General features: G+C 39.3%; 1 protein-coding gene across 1 annotated transcript in view; it reads left to right on the top strand.

The window, feature by feature from the left end:
• Positions 1-19,483, top strand: part of papss1 (3'-phosphoadenosine 5'-phosphosulfate synthase 1) — a 29,194-nt gene extending 9,711 nt beyond the window's left edge. The window contains exons 9-12 of the mRNA XM_020930487.2: positions 9,416-9,551; positions 10,900-11,168; positions 11,916-12,145; positions 17,126-19,483. Coding sequence (XP_020786146.1) covers positions 9,416-9,551; positions 10,900-11,168; positions 11,916-12,145; positions 17,126-17,267 — 777 coding nt within the window. The 3' untranslated portion in view covers positions 17,268-19,483. The remainder of the gene's footprint in view (positions 1-9,415; positions 9,552-10,899; positions 11,169-11,915; positions 12,146-17,125) is intronic.
• The last annotated feature ends 1,268 nt before the right edge of the window (positions 19,484-20,751 follow it).

Raw genomic sequence — 20,751 nt, 5'->3', positions numbered from 1 at the left:
GGTCTCCATGAAGAAAGATAGAAAGGTTTAATATCATAATTGACAAAGCAATAACATCTCCATGGACCCTCCACCAGAAAAGTTACATAATGCACCTTTAAGATTAAGCCTTTGTTGTTAGAGGTGATTTTATTGCTCAGAAATATCTTTAAGAACATGCATTCTTGTGTGAGCAGGCCCGCCTCTCCACTGACCTGATCTGTACCTTGACCTCCTTGTCTGCACAGTGAAATTCTCCACACACTACAGGAGGATTTGCCTGATTGTGGCTGCGTTTTCCTTCTCCTTGAGTTCAGGGAGGCATGACCCAACTCTGAGCTGCTCTGTCAGATCATAACCACCAACCACATCAGCAACTTAATGGTAAAAGCCAATAAAATGGAGCATCAGAGGCAGACGGAGTGACGTACACAGAGAGATGCAAGATACAAACTCAGGAAATAGAAACTTTATTACTCACCTCTCGTAAACTTGTAAATATAAACTGCAGCATCTCATCCACATTATCCATGGAATTTGTCCTCCGCAAATGACATCCAGTCCACAAAACAGCACTATTAATCCAGTTTGAGGTTTTCTTTAAAAGTAAAAAGGCAAGATGGTTCCTCACGTGTGTCTGTGTACATCCACATAGTGCACAGATCGAGGTGAACCTGCAGATTAGTGACAGTGACTCTCCTTCCTGTGGACTTTATCTCTAATCTTTTATGCATTTAAAATCATTTATCTGAAGTATTGCACCACATTTCATAAGTAATAATAACACAGTTTGACCAAAATCACAGCATCTAAACTGCTACGTTCAGACTGCAGGGCTTAACGCTCAATTCCGATTTTTTTGTGAAATCCGATGTTTTTGCGAGGTCGTTCACATTTCCAATTAAATGCGACTTGTATGTGACTCCAGTGTGAACGTTAAACGGCCCGAAAGTGTCCCGCATGCGCACTGGAGGACACGACGACGTCAACCGCAGCGAGCGTGCTCTGTGTTTACGGAAGTTGTACAAACATGGACACGAGCATTGAGCACCTGGAGATTTTAAAGTTCCTCTCGTACCGGAGCCAGAACATGAACAACTTACTTGTTTTAAGGAGGAGATTGAGAAGGAGAAGGACGAGGTTTTTGGCTGTGGCGTATTGTGAGGCAGTGGCAGCGACGTCTGTTGAAAGGAATGTGTGGATGGTGGAGTGGTGAGTGGCGATGTGCTTCTCTTCAGTGACACAGAGTTCATTAACAATTTTCACCTACTTCAGCGCAGAATAGTGATGTTTGTGGCTTGTTGATAACGTGTAGGTTGGATGAATGCGCTTTGGCCGTTCAGACTAAAGTCGCATGTCAAAAGATCGGATATGTATCGGTTTCAGGACCACATATTCAAGTGGCCTGGGTCGCATTTGAAAAAATCGGATCTGTGTCATTCAGACTGTCATTAAAAGATCAGATACAGGTCGCATAGGGGCCAAAAAATCGGATTTGGGTCACTTCAGGCTGCAGTCTGAATGCAGTATCCTGATCTTTTGAACATGTAAGAGTCTCAAAGTTAGTGGTTTTACAGTAAACAGGAAACAGCGGACACAAGGTGCGTTCGAAACTTTAGTCAGTTTTACGCAGCCATATCCCGCAGCAGTCTTTGCGTCGATTTAAAATCTCGTAAGATATTCCTTGTGTCTGAGGTATGCGCTTTTTGTTGCGTGTTTAAAAATCTTTTAAGACCGAAAAGTCCTGTAGTGTGTGGCGGCCTTTGCTGTGAAAATTCCAGGCTGAACAGTTAAGTACATCTACATGGAGAATAGCATGTGGCGCACTTTTCTCAAGAAAAGTTACGTAGTGCACCTTTTAAAGTTACGTTTCTTATAGCATTGACCATTCTACACAGACCATAGTATCAGGGGTTATATGCAAAGTCTATGGGGGGTGCTCATCTTGTCTGATTTGAGTTAAAACATCTGAACTCTCTGTGAAATTCTCCATGCATCAACAAGTTTCAAGCTTTTGCCTTCAAAAGCAAAGGCGTCCAACTAGAGGCATTTGGCGAGATTTTGATGCTGTGGTCTGAACGCAGCATAATTCTTTCTCACATATACCACAAATTATTTCCATCTGTCTGCTATTTACTGATGTTGGTGGTAGGTACGTAGTATTGTGTATTATTATTTGTAATAAGATAATGTGCCACAATGATCCCTGTACCACACACAAACACAAACACGCACACCAACACACACATGGCTCCATTAAACCTGCCATCTGTCTGTAAGAGGAAGACTGAGGTGGCTGCCGATGCGAATACGTCAAATCGGTTTTGTACTGTGATCTTCAGGAATCACACAGAAGTTTAAAGGTCCTATATTATGCAAAATTGAACCTTGTTAACTTTATAATCCAACTTTATCTGTATAGCACGTTTTATAAAGTTTCGAAAGTGCTTCACACAGCAGTATAAAACATTTGACTCTAAAAAGTCAGCGGGATTATATTCCAAACAAAAGGAACTAATAGAATCAGTAGATAAAAGAAGAAGAAGAATAAAATCAGTGAACAAAAATAATAAAATCAATAAATAAAGGCAGTACTAAAACAATAAAACAATAAATAAATGAAAGATAAAATAAATAAAAGACACAAAGGATCACACAACTCAAGCTGCATTAAAAGCCAGAGAATAAAAGTGGGTTTTAAGACGTGTTGGAATCTTATATCCTCCTCAAAAAATGTTTGAGTAATCCTTTATTATTAGTCTGTCTACATCTCCAAAGCTCAAAATGCTCTGTTCCATATTATGATGTCCTGAAGCAGTTAACAGCTTTAGTTTAGTAGACTTTGGCAATTACAGAGCGGAAATGATCCAGATGATTCTAGTGAAGGTGTATGGGCTTTAAAACACAGTGGATTACCTCAAGACATCACAAGTTTTCTGTTTGAGAGAAGAACTCAACCTAAATATGTAAGGTTTGAGTGTGAATGAAACACAACAGAGCTCCAGTTATGTTTCTGATATATGTGGAGTTCATAAAACAGGGTGATACGGCCTCTTAAACCAGCCTCTGACATTTGTCTGCGAGAGGAAGACGGAGGTGACTGCTGATGTGTAATAGGTCGAATCTGTTTTGTATTGTGAACTTTATGAATCACACAGAAGAAGGCTTAGCGGAGACAGGTGAATCACTAAACACTGTTAATCAGATGGGAGAGAAGTGTGAAAATAAGTTCTGAATAAAACTAGGAAACGGCAGATGCTAGAAGCTGTGATTGATTTGACATCAGACTTGCTGGAGCATTGATTTATTTTATTTGGGCTCCCACATATTTATACAGTTGCACAGCTTTTTAATTCAATTCCACTACCCAAAATTGACTTTTCAGAGTTTTTGACCATGTTGTAGTTGTTTCCCCTTCTCATTTACCCTCTCGAAGTTGTATTTGGAGTCATTCGTGCATGTTTAAGGAACCTTGAATCGCTTATTTTCAAGACGCTGTATTTCCCCCATTTTCACCTGCACAATCGCACGTCCACTGCCCTGAGCTCACTTCATTCTCCAATTTTATTTTTTTAATCAATGATACGTAGAGGTGTGCAAAAATATTGAAAAATCGATATGTCGTATAGTTTAATGTGATGATACAGTATCGATATTGTGGGCTGCTGTATTGACATATCGCCAAGAGTAATTTTAGGTATATTTTACTAAATTATTTTGTGTAAGAGCCACAATTCTATAGCCAGGTTGGCGCCACCTGGTGCCTTCGCGCAATTTCATTTCTCTCCAGAGACTAGGTCAGGAATCAAAATACAATAGACGGTTCGCAAAAACCCCGGAAGTGCAAGTTCGTGCACCAGCCAATCAGCGAAGAGCCATATATTCAGTGTTGTCAACGATTCCTGAGACCAAGGATTTAAAGCCAGAATTGGTGAATTTCATCAAGGGGAAAGACGTTATTGCTCTTCTTCCTACGGGATTTGGAAAAAGCTTAATATACCAGTTAGCCCCGATAGCGTTACCTACGTCACAACCAAATAGCAGCGATTGGTTAAATGAAAAAAAGTACCTGCCTACAGTCGAGCGAACGAATTCTAACACTGCGAGGTCAGACAGTTTGTACGAAGTGAAATGAAGTAAAACCGGCTGATGAATCAGGCTAACAATTGTACTGAGAATTTCACTGTTTTAATGAGTAAAATTGCCGTTTTTCATATTAACTTTGCACAAACTCAGTGGACTTGGTAGACTTTTAGTATCACAGCCATGATTTAGCCTTTTTTCACTGAACTGTTGAATCTATTTAAAATATATCGTATCGAATTGTATTGAATCGAAAGTACATTGTATCAAAAAATATATTGTATTGAGGCCTATGTATCGAGGTATGTATCATATCGGCAACTAATGATGCGTGTAGGATTCTGCAGTGCTGTGAAGTCATTTCAGTGCGAATGAATAAAAACTCTGCTACTCTGTTGTGTGATCTGCAGCTATCCAGCAGAGGGGCCGTCAGCTACACTGCTCTTTGTTGCGACGATGTTTCCATTGTACACTGCTGTTTTCTAACGCGGAAATCATCACTGTTGTTTCTTTTATTAAGTCAATTCAGATTAATATTGCGATTTAAAGGAGCACTATGTTAACTTTATGACATTAAACAACTCTACCTTACATTTATTAGATTACAGGTGGTTTTATAGCTCAAAAATACCTAAAAACAGGTGCTCTGACTTGTAACTTGGTCAGGTTTGGTCTCCATGATGATATGAATGGTTAATGCCATACTGTGAATGATCCACAGGGTTAATAGATTATCACTATATAGTAGACACAAGCACTATAGGTCTCCTTTTAAATGCAGATCAATCCATAATATAAGTCATCTTAGCATTTATCTATTTGAACCTGTCACAGCTGATTTGTGTGCTCAGCTTGGTGTGATTAAAGCGTCACTCGGTACGAAGCATGCGTTTGTGTATTTAAGAGTGTGTTTAAACGCCCTTTTGAGCCAGTCTGTCACCACTCTCAGGGAGACAGTGCTTCTGACTTTGCCCCATTCATAAAAAACACCTTAAATGTAGTAAACAGACCTTTTCCTGTTTACTCTTCTGTCCGATCGGGAGCCCCTCAGTACGAGACCTCAGTAGTGTCTAGAATGGCTGTTTATTTGCTCAAGTTTCTTTACGGTGGATAACTCGATGCACATGCACGTTTTCTTTCACTTATGTCATAAAATCAAGGCAGTTGTGGGCCTGTTGATGATTACTATACCACCTCATTGTTCAGTCTGTGTTAGATGGAACAATTTTTTGGACATTTTTGGAGTCAGTATTTATCATGAGTATGTTTTCTTACTTTTCTGGTGGAGGGTCCATCAGCTGCTTTTCTCCACAGAGATGTTATTGTGTTGTCTGGAATGTTTCGCAGTATGGCATTAAACCTTTTTATCTTCATTGAGACCAAACCAGACTAAGTTACAGGTCAGTTCAGGCAACTTCGCTCAAATGTCAGAATGTTTTTCTAGGTATTTATGAGCTATAAAACCATCTGTAATTGAATAAATGTAAGACAGAGCTGATTAATGTCATACTGTGGAACATTCCAGGCAGAGCAATGACATATTCTTACATAGTGCACCTTTAAAAAAAAGTATATATAAATATTTTCTGGGGGGTGGGGGGCACTAGCTTGATTCATCAGCCAGTTTTACTTCGTTTCACTTCATACAAACTGTCTGACCTCACAGCCTTAGATTTTGTTTGCTCGACAGTAGACGGGTAGTTTTTTTCATTTAACCAATAGCTGCTATTTGGTCGTGACGTATTTAATGTGCCACTAACAGGGCTAACTGGTATATTAAGCTTTCCCAAATCCCATAGGAAGAAGGGCAATAATGTCTTTCCCCTTGATGAAATTCACCAAACATTCTCTTTGTTCCGGCTTTAAATCCTCAATCTCAGGAATCGTTGACAACACTGAATATATCACACTTCGCTGATTGGCTGATGCCCGAACTTTTACTTCCGGGGTTTTTGAGAACAGTCTAGTGTATTCCGATTCCTGACCTAGTCACTGGAGAGAAATGAAATTGAGCGGAAGCACTAGGTGGCGCCAGTCTGACTACCACAGTATAGCATTAAACTTAACAATGTTGCATTTATTCAATTACAAGTGTGTTTATTGCTCAAAAATACCTTGAAAACATGCTTTCTTACTGTCAGTAGGGAAACCTTGTCACAGATAACTAGTAAATCCTCAATCTCAGGAATCGTTGACAACACTGAATACATGGCTCTTTGCTGATTGGCTGGTGCCCGAACTTGCACTTCCGGGGTTTTTGCGAACCGTCTCTTGTATTTTGATTCCTGACCTAGTCACTGGGGAGAAATGAAATTGAGCAGAGGTACGAGGTGGCACCAACCGGGCTAGGGGGGCACAGCTTTAAAGTGAAAACCATTTCAGGAGAGCAAAAGCTAATTTGAATATAAAATATAAAAAGTATTTTGTTGAGTTATTTAAAGGTGCAATGTGTAACTTTTTGGGAAGGAGTCTGTCACCTGCTTGTTTCTCTGAATATGAATATTTAATTGCTCTGCTTGAAATGTTCCACAGTATGACATTAACCACCTCTACTTTTATTCAATTACAGGTGGTTTTATAGCTCAAAAATACTTATAAAAACTGCCATTCTGACTGTGATCGGGGTTGCCTCTCCACAGATCTGACCTGTAACTTGGTTTGGGTTGGTTTCCATGATGATATAAAAATTTTATACCACACTGTGAAACATTCCAGATGAAGTAATAATATCTCATGAAGAAAAGCATTTGATGGGCCCTCTACTAGTTACTCAGTGCACCTTTAACTCTTTTTTTGCTTCTTAATTCCACATATTTGAAGTCTTCTGTATGTGTTTAAAAAGTAGAAAGTGATGAACATAAAGGAAAAAATAAGCAGGTGTGTCCAAACTTTTGACTAGTAGTGTAGATCACTTCAAAATCTGTTATCGTGACAGACCTGTTCAGATGCACGTATTCATAGATGCCTGTGCAGAGCCTGGTGTCTGTCTGTCTGTCTGGACTTGTCTCTGGCCTTGTGCAGACCTCGTGCTCTAATTGGGCTGTGGAAAAAAAAAATTGCAACATTCTAAAAATTCTTTGATTTCCCCAGACAGGTGGTTATTAATCAGTTCACAGCACAGCACAGAACTTCCTGCTGATTGATTATTTTCCATATCGAATTCCAAGAAGAGTAATTTTCCTTATTAAAGAAATGTGTGTAGTTACTTAATGCTTTTTCTGTTTTTAGACTTACAGAGACTTATTTATATTATTTGGTTCTTTTTTTTTCAGACCAGAAGTTTGTTTTCATACCTGACAGCTTCGACTGCTCACTAGCGGTCAAGTGGTCACGTGATGTTGCTGTGACGTTTCCGGTCAGCTGATTAAATATAAACCGGGACAAGGGGGATTTTTTACTCTCACACACCTGGGATACTGTCCTGAGGAAGTCGGACTGCAGATGGCGCTGTCGTTCTGCCTCCACCGGTAAGAAGACGGCGCCAAAACCTGTACAAATCAGCTGAGCGGAAACGTCACAGCAACATCACGTGACCCCTCTGAGGAAGACCGCGAGTGTCAGTCGAAACTGTCAGGTATGAAAACAAACTCAAGGACTGAAAAAAGAAACTAATATATTATAATAAATTATCAGAAGACCAAATAAACCTCCTTGTACTATAGAGACTTATTTAGTTTTCTGTTGTTATTGTGTTATCATTTCTTTTAAAGGTTCTATATTGCACAAAATTTTCACTTGTGACCCTTAAAGACATGTTATAATGCTGTTAGCACCTCAAAAACATACTCTGAGTTGTGTTTTGTTTCATTCTCACGTTTGAGTAATGCTTTATTATTAGTCTGTCTACATCTCCAAAGCTCAAAATGCTCTGTTCCACCTTGTGATGTCACGAAACAGTAGTTTTCAAGTTAACAGCTCCTTTTACCTTTTGTTCAGTAGAGTTTGGCAGTTCTAGGGCTGACATTGTTCAAATGATTTTAGCGAATTTGTATGTGTGAGTTTAAAAACAGATTGAGCACTTCTTGTATTACCACATGACATGACAAGGTGGAACAGACTGTTTCCTATTTGGGAGAAGATCTCAGCCTAAATATGCAGGGTTTGTCTGTTAAAATTATGAATAAATCTTCAGGTATTTTTGTGATGAGGAAACGACATAACATTGCTCAGAAAATGGCGTAATACGGGAACTTTGACATTTTTTATTTGACCAAAAACATTGACAACAACGCACTTTGCAGCCCTGAATTGCAGATGTTTTTTCCTTGGCAATATAAAAGCTTTTTAGATAAAAAAAAATAAAAAATCAGATATTGCATTGATTTTTATTTCGCATTTGCTTTGAAACATAATACTTTAAAGGGCTTCTGTCCAATTTCTCTTTTATTTTACTTAAATAACTTCTTCAACCATATCCCCATGTCTTAATTCTCTTTAAACACATTGTCCTAGTAGAGAATTGTCACTTTGCATCTCTGTTAAACGGCCCAGGCCATTGTATTCCGTAACTCTAGCAGACACCAGAACACCTGCCAAAAAATGGTCTGTGAAATAGAACAGAATTTTAACTGGGTTTGGAGCTGTCTGTTGTCTTTGTTAGAGCAGATTTTCCGCTGAAGACCTTTATCTTTGTGACCACAAGCTCATCCACAGGCTTTAGTTGAACCCACATTTGCAGAGATGAGTAAACTGTTAAAAGCATATACTTCACTGCTTTTTGGGAGGGAATTTTCAGTTTATAAGTACATACATAGTTTTTATTTTTAACTCAACTTACCACAACTTTCTGTATTTTTGTTCTTTTCTTACCACAATCTGCCTCTTAACCGATGTACAGAAATTAAGGATGTGCCTTATTTAGCAAAAGTATTGACAATGCCATACTGAATGACGAAATAATATTGCAACGAACTGCAGTAACATCAAGATTTTCCAAGTTTTTCAAGCTATGTTTTATCTTTAGTTCAGTAGAGATGGGAAATTTCATGTCTTAAATTAGTGTTTTCTATTTGAGAGAAGAGCTCAAGTAGAAAACCCAAGAAGTTAAACATGTGTGAGTGAAACAAAACACAACTCCATGTGTGTTTATAATGAGGAAACATTTAACATTTAACAGCTCAGAAAATAATGCAATAATGGCACATTAAATTAAAGCGTTTAGTTTTATTAGAACTGAAATTAAATAAAAAAAAATCACATTATCACAGTTGTGAACAGCCATATCGGTGAATTTTCCAATAATGTGCATCTGGACGATCTGCTGAGGTCCATGACGGTCTGAGTCCAACTCTCCTGAGGCTTGAAGATGATGTTACTGTGGTCTTGACTGTGATACCTGTGATGGCTCTTTCAGATGGTGATGGAGAGTGGAGACTGGCTGGTGGGCGGAGATCTGCAGGTTCTGGACAGAATCCGCTGGAATGATGGACTGGATCAGTACAGACTGACACCCAACGAACTCAAACACAAGTTTAAAGAGATGAACGCAGGTATGGGACAAAATGGAGGGCTCTTTGGTAATGTCGGATTGTCACACGAGGCAAAATGGATTTGTACTGGAGTGTGTGGACGTAATGGAAGAGTGAGACTCTGTAGTTTGAATGTAAATGGATTCACACAGGGACAGGGAGCTGCTGGTTTCCATATGAAAAAAGGTTCAGTTCATCAGAGAAGGATATAAGATATCAGACACTCACTTTGTCAGAAAACACCCAGAAGTAGTCAGTTTTATATTTGGATTTAGGATACGATACACAATAAGAGAAAAAGATGCTATATTCAGTAACTGTTCTGTAATAACAATATAGCTGCCATATTTGAATATACGTTTTGGCTCAATATGTTAAGTTAAAACAAAAAATCCACATGCCTCCATTTATTAGTCAAACTAGGTCAAACCTTAAAACTAGTCTGTCTTTTTGAACATTTTACTTTCCAAAAACAGTACTTTTGTCAAATGGAAAACATTGTGTTGTTGCAATAAATTTATTTTTTGGGATACTGATATTACGAAATAATCATATTTACTAACCTGCTCGGGTTTTGCAGAAAGGAACAAGCTCTGACTAAATCTGGTCTGAAGCATCTCTGCTTTCATCAGAGTAATGTGTTTACACATGGTCCTTGTTAAACAAACTATTAAACTGAACTTCTAACAGCCGTGACTTGAGCGAGTTCTATTCAACACCATGACTAAAGAGAGAGAGACAGAAGAGAGAACATGTTCACTACTCTGAAAATGTGATGGCTCCATAAGCAACATTCCTGCTTTGGGGCTTTTGCTACTCCAGGGCCCAGGTTTCTGTCTGTGCAGCTTTAATAACTTTGTGTAGATTTATTTTCTTCAGTTTAAATATTAGATGGGGACCACTCACTAAAATGTTAAAAATAGCTTTAAAGGGAAGGATGCATGGAGCCAGGATGTAGCACAAGTGCTAATTTTCACCTGTAGTTCACGGGCAGACGGATGTTACTGGACTGGATCTGGCAGCTCTCACAAATGCCCCTTCTCACCCTCCACACGGACTATTTGATACAAAACCTCTCACCACAAGAACAGTTTCTTCCCCGCTGCCATTGAATTCATGAACTCTCTGTTTCACCTGTCACTTTATAACACCTGTCACTTTATTAATCCTGTCACCTATAACACCAGTTGCTGACACTTTAAACAGCTGTACTTGACCTCCTTGCACTACGTTGCATCATAGCAAGTTCCTCAAGCAAGTTCCTGGTTTATGAATTTTGCCCACTGACAATGGCAATAAACTGATTCTTTTTAGTTATTTTTTTTAGTGATTTTGATGATTTTACCCACTCATTTCTCTCTCTGCACAGATGCTGTATTTGCCTTCCAGCTGCGTAACCCGGTCCACAACGGCCATGCCCTCCTGATGCAGGACACCCACAAGCGTCTGATCGAGCGCGGTTACAGGCGACCGGTGCTGCTGCTCCACCCTCTGGGCGGCTGGACCAAAGACGACGATGTGCCCCTGCCCTGGCGCATGAAGCAGCATGCGGCCGTGCTGGACGAGGGGGTGCTTAATCCTGAGACCACGATCGTCGCCATCTTCCCCTCGCCCATGATGTACGCCGGACCAACTGAGGTACATTTACATGAATAAGTGTTGTGCAGCTGGGCACAAAGCCTGCAGTCTGACTATTTACCATATTCCAGAAGTTGCCATGGGCGCCACCGTCATTCGGGTTGTATTATTTTGTGTGGGGCTGCCGATCTTGATAGCAAATAAGTTCCATACGGACTACAAAGCCAGTTTAAAACCTCCCAGTGAATCGGTGCAGTGTTGACTTGTTGGTGCACATAAACACTGAACATTTTACACAGATACTTTCTATACCTTCTTTCTTATTGTAGCAGTGAAACTTTTCTCAAATTCTCACTTGAAATGAATGAGAATCCTCTTAACTAGAAGTGTCACCACAAAGATAACATTTGGTACCAGCATTATTCCATGAATCTAAACTAATTATATTAAAGCCCAAATGGTAACTGTACATGACCAAACAACAGGTTTAGTAGAGTTAAAGACCCTTAATTACCGCTTGCGGGTGTATCTGGCTTGACAGATGCAAGCTGTTAGTGGTGACCTGGTGTCTTTCAGTGTTCTGTGGCAGTTTGGTTTGGCGCAGTTTTCCCGTTTTAGCGTTTAAATTACTTAATCTGTGTTAATTTGTGGATGATAAATCATTTGTTTTGATTAAATGGTCAACATTGACAGCCCTAAAATGTAACGTCTTGAAACTAATTATTTCACATTGATTTCAGTATAGTATTTCATTTAACAGATTGCGAAAACAGACACAACATATTAATGATTTTGGGTTTGCTCCAGGTTCAGTGGCATTGCAGGTCTCGAATGGTCGCTGGTGCCAACTTCTACATCGTGGGCCGTGACCCTGCCGGTATGCCCCACCCAGAGACCGGAAAAGACCTGTACGAGCCCAGCCACGGGGCCAAAGTGCTGACCATGGCCCCGGGGCTCATCACCCTCGAGATCGTACCCTTCAAGGTCGCCGCCTACAACAAAGTCAAAAGAGCCATGGACTTCTATGATCCAAAAAAGTAAGACATCCTGTTGTGCAAGTAAACCCTGTGAAATGGCAGCAGCTGGTTCTAGTTCATTTTTTTGTAAAAGTTGTTCAAGCAGCTCTGATCTGTAACCTCATTCAACTGTAAGTTTTTACAGTTGGTTGAGCTGCAAGTTCACTATGGACCAGTTAAGGCAGCACATGATGTTACGAATGTTACGAAACTGATAAAAAGGTCTGTAAAGGGCTCCATCTTCTTTCCATGATTGAATTTATCATTATGGAGAGGGCAGCACAAATCTCCAGACCTTTAATCCCATAGAGGATCTCTGGGGTGACATTAGAAATGCTCTTTTAGAAATAATTTATAAATTGTGTTCCAGTCTGTAATGATGCCAAACACTAGAGGACTCCAGGCACTGCAGATGTGAAGTCTTCTCACAAACATCTTAATACAACTGAAAGAGTTCATTGACACACAAAGTGATTTAAATGAATCTGTTTTTCAGTAAAAAATAAATAAAATAAAGCTGGCTGGTCAAAACAGTTAAAATTAATGAATTAGTTAAAGGGCCTACTATATTGTGCTATGTTCTGATCTATTATAATATTGATAATATAAACAGACCTGGAGTTGTGTTTTGTTTCATTCACACATGTTTAACACACACATCCTGTATATTTAGGTTGCGTTTTTCTCTCACACAGAAAACACTCTGTTCCACCTTGTGATGTCATGTGGTAATACAAGAGGTGCTCCACTGTGTTTTTAAACTCTGTAAACCTTCATTAGAATCATTTGGATAATTTTATCCCTGGAATTGTCCATCCCAACTGAACAAAATTAAAAGGCACAGTAGCTGTTGAACTGAACTTGAAAACTACATCACGTCAGAGCTCTGCAGATAATAAAGGATTACTTAAACAAGTGTATATGAAACAAAACACAACTCCAGATATGTTTTTTAATGAGGTAACAACATTATAACATGGATTAAAGCTCACAAGTGTCAAATTTCTGTAACATGGGACCTTTTAAATTGTCCAATGACAGGCTCTAACTCTAACTTTGCTTAGTTAAACTTGGGTGGCTACTTTTGTTTTTCTTCCAAACTTGACAAAAGTTCATTGGAACGCATTCAATGAAAGCATTTGTCTGAAAACCTGACAGCTTTATATGTTGGAGTGACGAGGAATTATCAGCCTCTTCAAAGTCAGGTCAATTTGTCCCAGGCGCCAGGACAAAAGCTCCACTCCAAACTCTCATTAAGATCGCCCTGTTCCCTTTCATCCCTTCTCAGAGCTCCTTCTCTCTGTCTGCACGACCGTCCAGGCCAAAGATAACAGCCATCGTTGCTTAATCCTCAACAGTTAAAAGCTCCGCGGGCTTTGAAGTCAGTCAGAAATGAGAGAGAGCTGCCATTAATTAGACTGTGTATATGAGAAGAGCGTATAATGACGACTAACTCAAATCAGACTGTATCACTGGCTCACTGGATTTGACAAAAACCCTTCTTTCTTATTATTATACAGCTTCAACCGAGCTTTTGTTTAGATTGCACTGCCCACACTGAATTTCCTTGTTTTCTATAATGAGTATTTCCTGGACAAATGTGGATACGGTAATTGAATACGGTATTGTTAAAACGGACGGAATTTTGGGCTTATATTGATTGCTGGTCGAGAAGGGGATTCGATATCTAGTCAACATAAAGCACAATCATATTGAAAACAGATCTATGCAAAAAGTGAGCCGCAAACTTGGAATAAATTCAGTGACGAAATACTGTTCTTTTCGATTGATGGTTTATTGACTTTTGGCATTAAGTTTGCAAGGAGATACATTTTTGTTTGTTTATCAAGACTGTAAGAAACACCTTTTTAAAAAGTTTTTTCTACCTTTCACCTTAGAGTAAAGTTGATTTTGCCTTAAAAGTTCTATATTACACAAAATTGACTCTTGTGAGGGTTGTTACGTCATCAAAAACATGCCTGGAGTTGTGTTGTGTTTCATTCACACGTGTTTGAGTAATCCTTTATTATGTCTGTCTACGTCTCCAAAGCTCAAATGCTCTGTTCCCCCTTGTGATGTCATGTAGTGGTAGTTTTCAAGCGGTACTTTTTACCTTTTGTTCAGTAGAGATGGGCAATTCCAGGGCTGAAATCATCAAAAATGATTCGAGTGAAGGTGTACGGAGCACTTCCTGCGTTAAGACGTGACAGCACAAGTTGGAAGTTTTCTGTTTGAGAGAAAAACTATGCACGGTTTTATGTGTTAAACGTGTGAATGAAACAAAACACAACACTAAGTATATGTGATGAGGAAATAACGTTATAACAGATCAGAAAATAGCATATAATGGCTCTTTAAATATCTTTTTAGACTTTCTGGCTGGCCAAAACCACACACTTTGTCAATACTTTACAAAGACGTGTGGGTCTGGAGCCGTATCCTCTCTCCCCACTTTCAGACGGGCGAGACTGACAGGCAGATTTACTGGTAAAATGGTGAACGGTTCCATTTTTAGAGCGCTTTTCCACTTTCAAGGCACTCAAAGCTCTTTACATCAAGGAACCACTCACCCATTTACACGCACATTCATACACTAACATACGCAGACACTGGGACCAAAAAGGGGTTAGATGTCTTGCCCAGGGACACAACGACGACTCATCTGTGGGAGCTGGAATCGCACCTCCACCCCGTGGGACAGTGGATCTGACCGCACAACCAGTGATGTTTATGTTGGATCAGAGAGTAAACATATCGCCCCATTAACCAGAGGGAGAAACACATGGTTTGTTTGTGTCACAACAAACACTGCGGCGCTGAGTAAAGAAGAAGGGTAAAGAAAAATATAATAGAGGACTTAGAAACAGTAAAAGAAGTCTGCAGAATCAGCCAGGAAAACACCTTATGTATCCGAGGTCAAAGAAGTTAAACATGTTTTCTACTTTTGAGAAACAAGTGCAACTTTACTCAACTCTTTTTGTTGCCAGGTTCATTACTTCACTTACTTCATCAGTCTAAAATGTGCTGCCCGTAAACTATTTCACAATTTAAAGCAGACCTATAATGCAAAATTGACTCTTTTTTTGCGCTTTTAATCATGTTATAGTTGTTTCTCCTCACCATTCACTCTCTCGAAGTTGTATTTTGAGTGATTCGTGCATGTTTTGAGCACTTTTTAATCGCTTATTTTCAAGACACCACATTGCGCAGTTTCACCACCACTGTCCTACGCCAACTAGAAATGAGACAATAAACAATAATGTCATTTATATAATCGTCAACAAAGATAATCGTCATTTTATCACCAGAATATGCTGAAAAAAGCTACTTATCCCTGATGTTTTCTTCTAGATTAATGTTGTTTTCACTCATGACAAAGTACAGTTCTTTAAAAGTTGTTATATGGAACTTATTTATAATGTTAAAAGTGTAATTAATCACATCTGTAACATGTTTAAACTGTCAAAAACAACTTTAATAATTATGGTGATATAATCGGTAATTGCAATTATTTTAACCATGACAATTGTGACACCAAATTTCAATATTGTACCAAGCCTAAAGCCAGCTGTTCTGTACTTACTTCGTTCTCCAATTTTATTTTCTTAATCAGTTATACACGTCTTCTACTTTTGAGAGAAAATTGCTATAAAAGAATGAGATCTTCGCACATCACTTACTTGAGATGGGTGCGTTGGAGGAGAAGGGGCAGCCCAAGAACATAGAGAAAAATCCCGCCCGTCGTCTTACTTGCAAACTGTGAGATTTATTAGGACTTACACTGTATGTTGATTGTCTTTGCGTTTTGAATTATGTTGTTTTGGGTACACTGTTCCTTTACGACGTGTCAGCTCTGTTCTTGCCACACCCTGTTTAAGAAGTAAAACCAGGTCTAAACCAGGTCTAAGCCAGGTCTAAGCCAGGTCTAAACCAGGACTAAAATCACGACTAAACCAGGAGTAAAATCAGGTCTAAACCAGGACTAAAATCAGCACTAAAATCAGGACTAAACCAGAACTAAACCAGGACTAAACCAGAACTAAATCAGGACTGAAATCAGGACTGAAATCAGGACTGAAATCAGGACTGAAACCAGGACTGAAACCAGGACTAAAACCAGGATTAAAACCAGGTCTAAACCAGGTTTAAATCAGGATTAAACCAAAATTAAAACCAGGACTAAAACCAGGTCTAAACCAGGTCTAAATCAGGATTAAACCAGGACTAAACCAAAATTAAAACCAGGACTAAACCAGGACTAAACAGGACTAAAACCAGCACTGAACCAGCACTGAACCAGCACTAAACCAGGACTAAACCAGGACTAAACTAAAATTAAAATCAGGAGTAAACCTAGGACTAAACCCAGGACTAAACCATGTCTAAACCAGGACTAAATCAGGATTAAACCAGGACTAAACCAAGACTAAACCAGGAGTAAACCAGGACTGACCCCAGGACTAAACCAGGATTAAACCAAAATTAAAATCAGGACTAAAATCAGGACTAAAATCAAAACTAAACCATGACTAAACCAAAATTTAAATCAGGACTAAAACCAGGTCTAAACCAGGTCTAAACCAGGTCTAAACCAGGTCTAAACCAGGTCTAAACCAGGTCTAAACCAGGTCTAAAAGGATTTAACCAGGTCTTAACCAGGATTTAACCCGGAACCCCTGTCATAATAAATCTCATATTTTACAAGTAAGATGGTGTGCGGGATTTTTCTCCATATTCTTGAGAGACAATTACTAAATTAGCCGCTATGATTGGCACGTCCCCAGTGAAGATGGTTGATGTCACTCTCTCTGATCCGATTCCAGACTTTTCTGACTCCAAACAGAAATGAGGAGGGAGCGTCTGGTCAGGCGAAGGAAAAACACCCTTTAAAGAGTTAATTGTGAAAGGCCGACCTCACGACACTGCTGACGTGAACTGTTTGTTTATTTGTAGCAATAAAAGATCAAAAAATCAATTGTAATCACGACTGTTTTATTGCAGCCATCAAGATTATGACTTCATCTCTGGCACTCGAATGCGTCGCATGGCCCGGGCAGGGGAGAACCCACCAGACGGCTTCATGGCACCGAAAGCCTGGGCCGTCCTCAAGGAGTACTACCAATCTCTGGAGAAGAAAGCCTGAACCGATCACGTGTGGATTCTGCTCAAACCATAAATGTGGGACCATCAACATGTCACACTCATTTAACTCTCCAGCCTCAAGTCTTTTCATAGTTACACTGTCGGACTGTGCGATAAATTATTTTCACTGTACAACACTTTAGGGCACCAGTAGGCTTCGTCACAAGTAGATGTTCTTATTTTCAGACTAACGTTACTGATATTATGACGGCGTGCTTACTTAAAGTGCATTGTGTAACTTTTCCGATGGAGTCCGTCAAATATTTTTCTCCGTGGAGGTGTCACTGCTTTGTCTGGAATCCAAGCCAGTCCACTTTATTTATATATATAATACATTTCACAAACAAACAACAAAACAAATGATCAAATAAATGCTCAGATTTAGTCTTAAAATAATAAAACTAGTAAAATAAAATCATAAATAAAATAAGAGCAAAATCATAGAATAGCAATAAATAAATAAAGCCATTAAAAATACATAAAAAATAAATACATACATTAAAAATAAATACGTACAAAAATAAATACATTAAAAATAAATAAAATAAAAAAACACAGTGGACCACACAACTCAAGCAGTGTTAAAAGCCAGAAAGTAAAAGTGGGTTTTAAGACGAGACTTATAACGCTCCAGTTTGGGCTGTTCAGATGTGGAGGAGCAGAGTGAGAAGGTCCTGTCCCTCCTGGTTTAAGTCTCGTCTTAGGCACCGTGAGCTGGAGCTGACCCTCGGACCTCAGAGCGTGTGCGGGGGTGTAAATCTGGATGAGGTCCGAGACGCAACGTGGGGCCAGTCCATTCAAAGCTTTAAAAACAAACAATAAAATGGCATTAAACCTTTCTGTCTTCACGTAGACCAAACTAGACCAAGTTAGATCTGTGGGAAGAGTCAGAATATATGTTTTTGTAGGTATTTTTTGAGCAATGACATGCAACCGGGTGACGGAGCCCCAACCAGAAAGTTACACAGTGCACCTTCACACATAAACTACTGATTACTGTTACTGATTTGTATAAGAAGTACTGTTGAGCAGTACAAAACAGGAAATGGATATTTGTATTCGTGATGTTACTAGTCAAAAGTTACTGCACCCATTTGAGCCACTGAGTCCAGAAAGTTGCTTTAAATTGTAGATTTGCCGATGTATTTGATGTAAATGTTGAGTGCCTTGGTCCTGTGCACAATGAAATATCTTGCTTAAAGGTGAACGACATAACTTCAAAGGTGGAGGGTCCGCTACTTGTTTGTCTCCATGGAGATGTGATTTTGTTTTTTTGTGCATGGAGTGGTCCACAGTAGGGTATTAAACACATTTACTTTGCCCAATTACGTTCATTTGGTCCTCCGATAATTTATCTTATTAGGTTCTTTTTTTCAGACCAAGAATTTGTTTTCATACCTGACAGTTTCGTCTGCTCACTAGCGGTCTTCCTCAGAGTGGTCACGTCCGCTCAGCTGATTTCTACAGGTTTTGGCGCTGTCTTCCCACCAGTGGAGCAGGACGACAGCGCCATCTGCAGTCCGACTTCCTCAGGACAGTATCCCAGGTGTGTGAGAGTAAAAAAGCCCCCTCGTCCCGGTTTATCTTCGTATGGGCAGGTTTCCGTATTTCGATTGCCTCTTTAATCCAGCAACGATGTTTGACTCTTGGTCTGGAAAAAGAACCTCATAACACATCTATCTTGCATTTATTCAATTATGTTTAGGCATTTAATAGCTCAAAAATACTTTAAAACACATGAATTCTTACTATTTGGAGGCTTGCTTCTTCATTAATCTGACCATAAACTTGCTTCCATCGTGATAACCAAGTTTATTTCCATACTGTGAAATAATCAACACCTCCGTGGAAACAAGCAGGCGGCGGACCCTCCTCCTGAAAATTTACACCTTTAAATTGGAACGAGCACATGATTCGGCGTCCTGTCACTCTGAACCACGAAGAAGCTGCCTACACGAGACGAGAACACCAATGAAACTAAAGAAAGCTACTCAAAATATGAAGCTTTTAGTGTTGTGATATATTTATTCAGTCCTTTTTAACTGCCCTGTGCTTGTAGTTTTAGTGTGACCTCATATTTTGTTACGGTTCTGTTCTTTGCTGCAAATGTTTTCCATATTGTAATTAATTTTTAAGACTTGGCCTGTCTATTCAGATGATTAAAACAAGGGATCAGATTTATAATATTACTTGTCCAATAAACTGTTTTTAGCAAAATATGTTTGTTTACTCGTGACCGCTATAGTATCCAGGTTCATTACTTCACTTGTATAGCTCATTACTGTAAAATGTACAATCCTTTAAGTATTTCACAATTTAAAGCAGACCTGTAATGCAAAATGGACTTTTCAGAGCTTATAGCCATGTTATAGTTGTTTCCCCTCATTTACCCTCTCGAAGTCATATTTGGAGTGATTCGTGCATGTTTGAGTGATCTTTAATTGCATATTTTCAAGACGCAATTTTGCAGCTCAATTCCCATTTTCATAGGGTTCCCACGGTCATGGAAAACCTGTAAAAGTCATGGAACGTGAAAATGTCATTTCCCAGGCCTGGAAAAGTCTTGGAATTTTCGGGCCTGGTTACAAGAGATAAAAATGGTAAAAATGACAAAATATTTTATCAGAAGTGCCTTTTGTTTAGACAGTGACGCTGTTTTTGGGGCTTAAAAACGCAAAAATCTGAAACCACCCTCCAGAGTGGAAAAGTTGAATACGCTCCACCGTAGTGTTTCCGTCTACACTGCCCAAGACGCAAAACTCTGGTCAGATCTGCTCTCATTGCGTACGCCTTTACGTCACATACATCACCACCTAGAATCACCACCGAGCCGCCTGACATACATACTCAATCGAATTCTACACACTTTTGCGTCCCAGTATGCATGCAGATTTCCTCCCAAAAACGCTTGTCTAAATGCGGAATAAAAGGTGAAGACGCAACGCCACTTTTGAGTCTTCTGTTCAGACCGTCATCATATAAACGTAGCCTTAGTATCTCTTTCACACAACTACATCGCTCTGTTAAGTTCTCATTAGGCTATTTTGATTATTTACAAACGTAATCGCCTTTTGTGAAAAATCCCTCAGTCGTCCAAGTAGAATCTATGACAAGGAGAAAAATCAGTTTGTCGACTGGACAAAAGTTAGTTTGGTTGAATATTTTAACTTCTTGGGTTCTTTTTAAAGACAATGCAGTAAAGTGTGTTTACCTTGTTGACATGTTTCGGCTGCTCGCTGCAAGCCATCTTCAGAACTGAGCAGCCGAAACATGTCAACAAGGTAAACACACTTTACTGCATTGTCTTTAAAAAGAACCCTAGAAGTTAAAGTATATAAGAAGACAAAATGAATATCTTTTGCTTTGGTTGAATATGTTTCACAGCTCATCCAAGCTGCTTCTTCAGTTCTGGTCCACCTACATTCTGAGCAGAACTGAAGAAGCAGCTTGGGTGAAACATGCGAAACATCTTTAACCAAACTAAC

The sequence above is a fragment of the Boleophthalmus pectinirostris genome, unplaced genomic scaffold (assembly GCF_026225935.1).
Source record: "Boleophthalmus pectinirostris isolate CB_2022bp ecotype Guang Dong unplaced genomic scaffold, ASM2622593v1 HiC_scaffold_22, whole genome shotgun sequence".
NCBI classification, from domain to species: Eukaryota; Metazoa; Chordata; class Actinopteri; order Gobiiformes; family Gobiidae; genus Boleophthalmus; species Boleophthalmus pectinirostris.
Note: the sequence above shows the minus strand (reverse complement) of the source record. Positions and strands in the feature narration are given on the sequence as shown.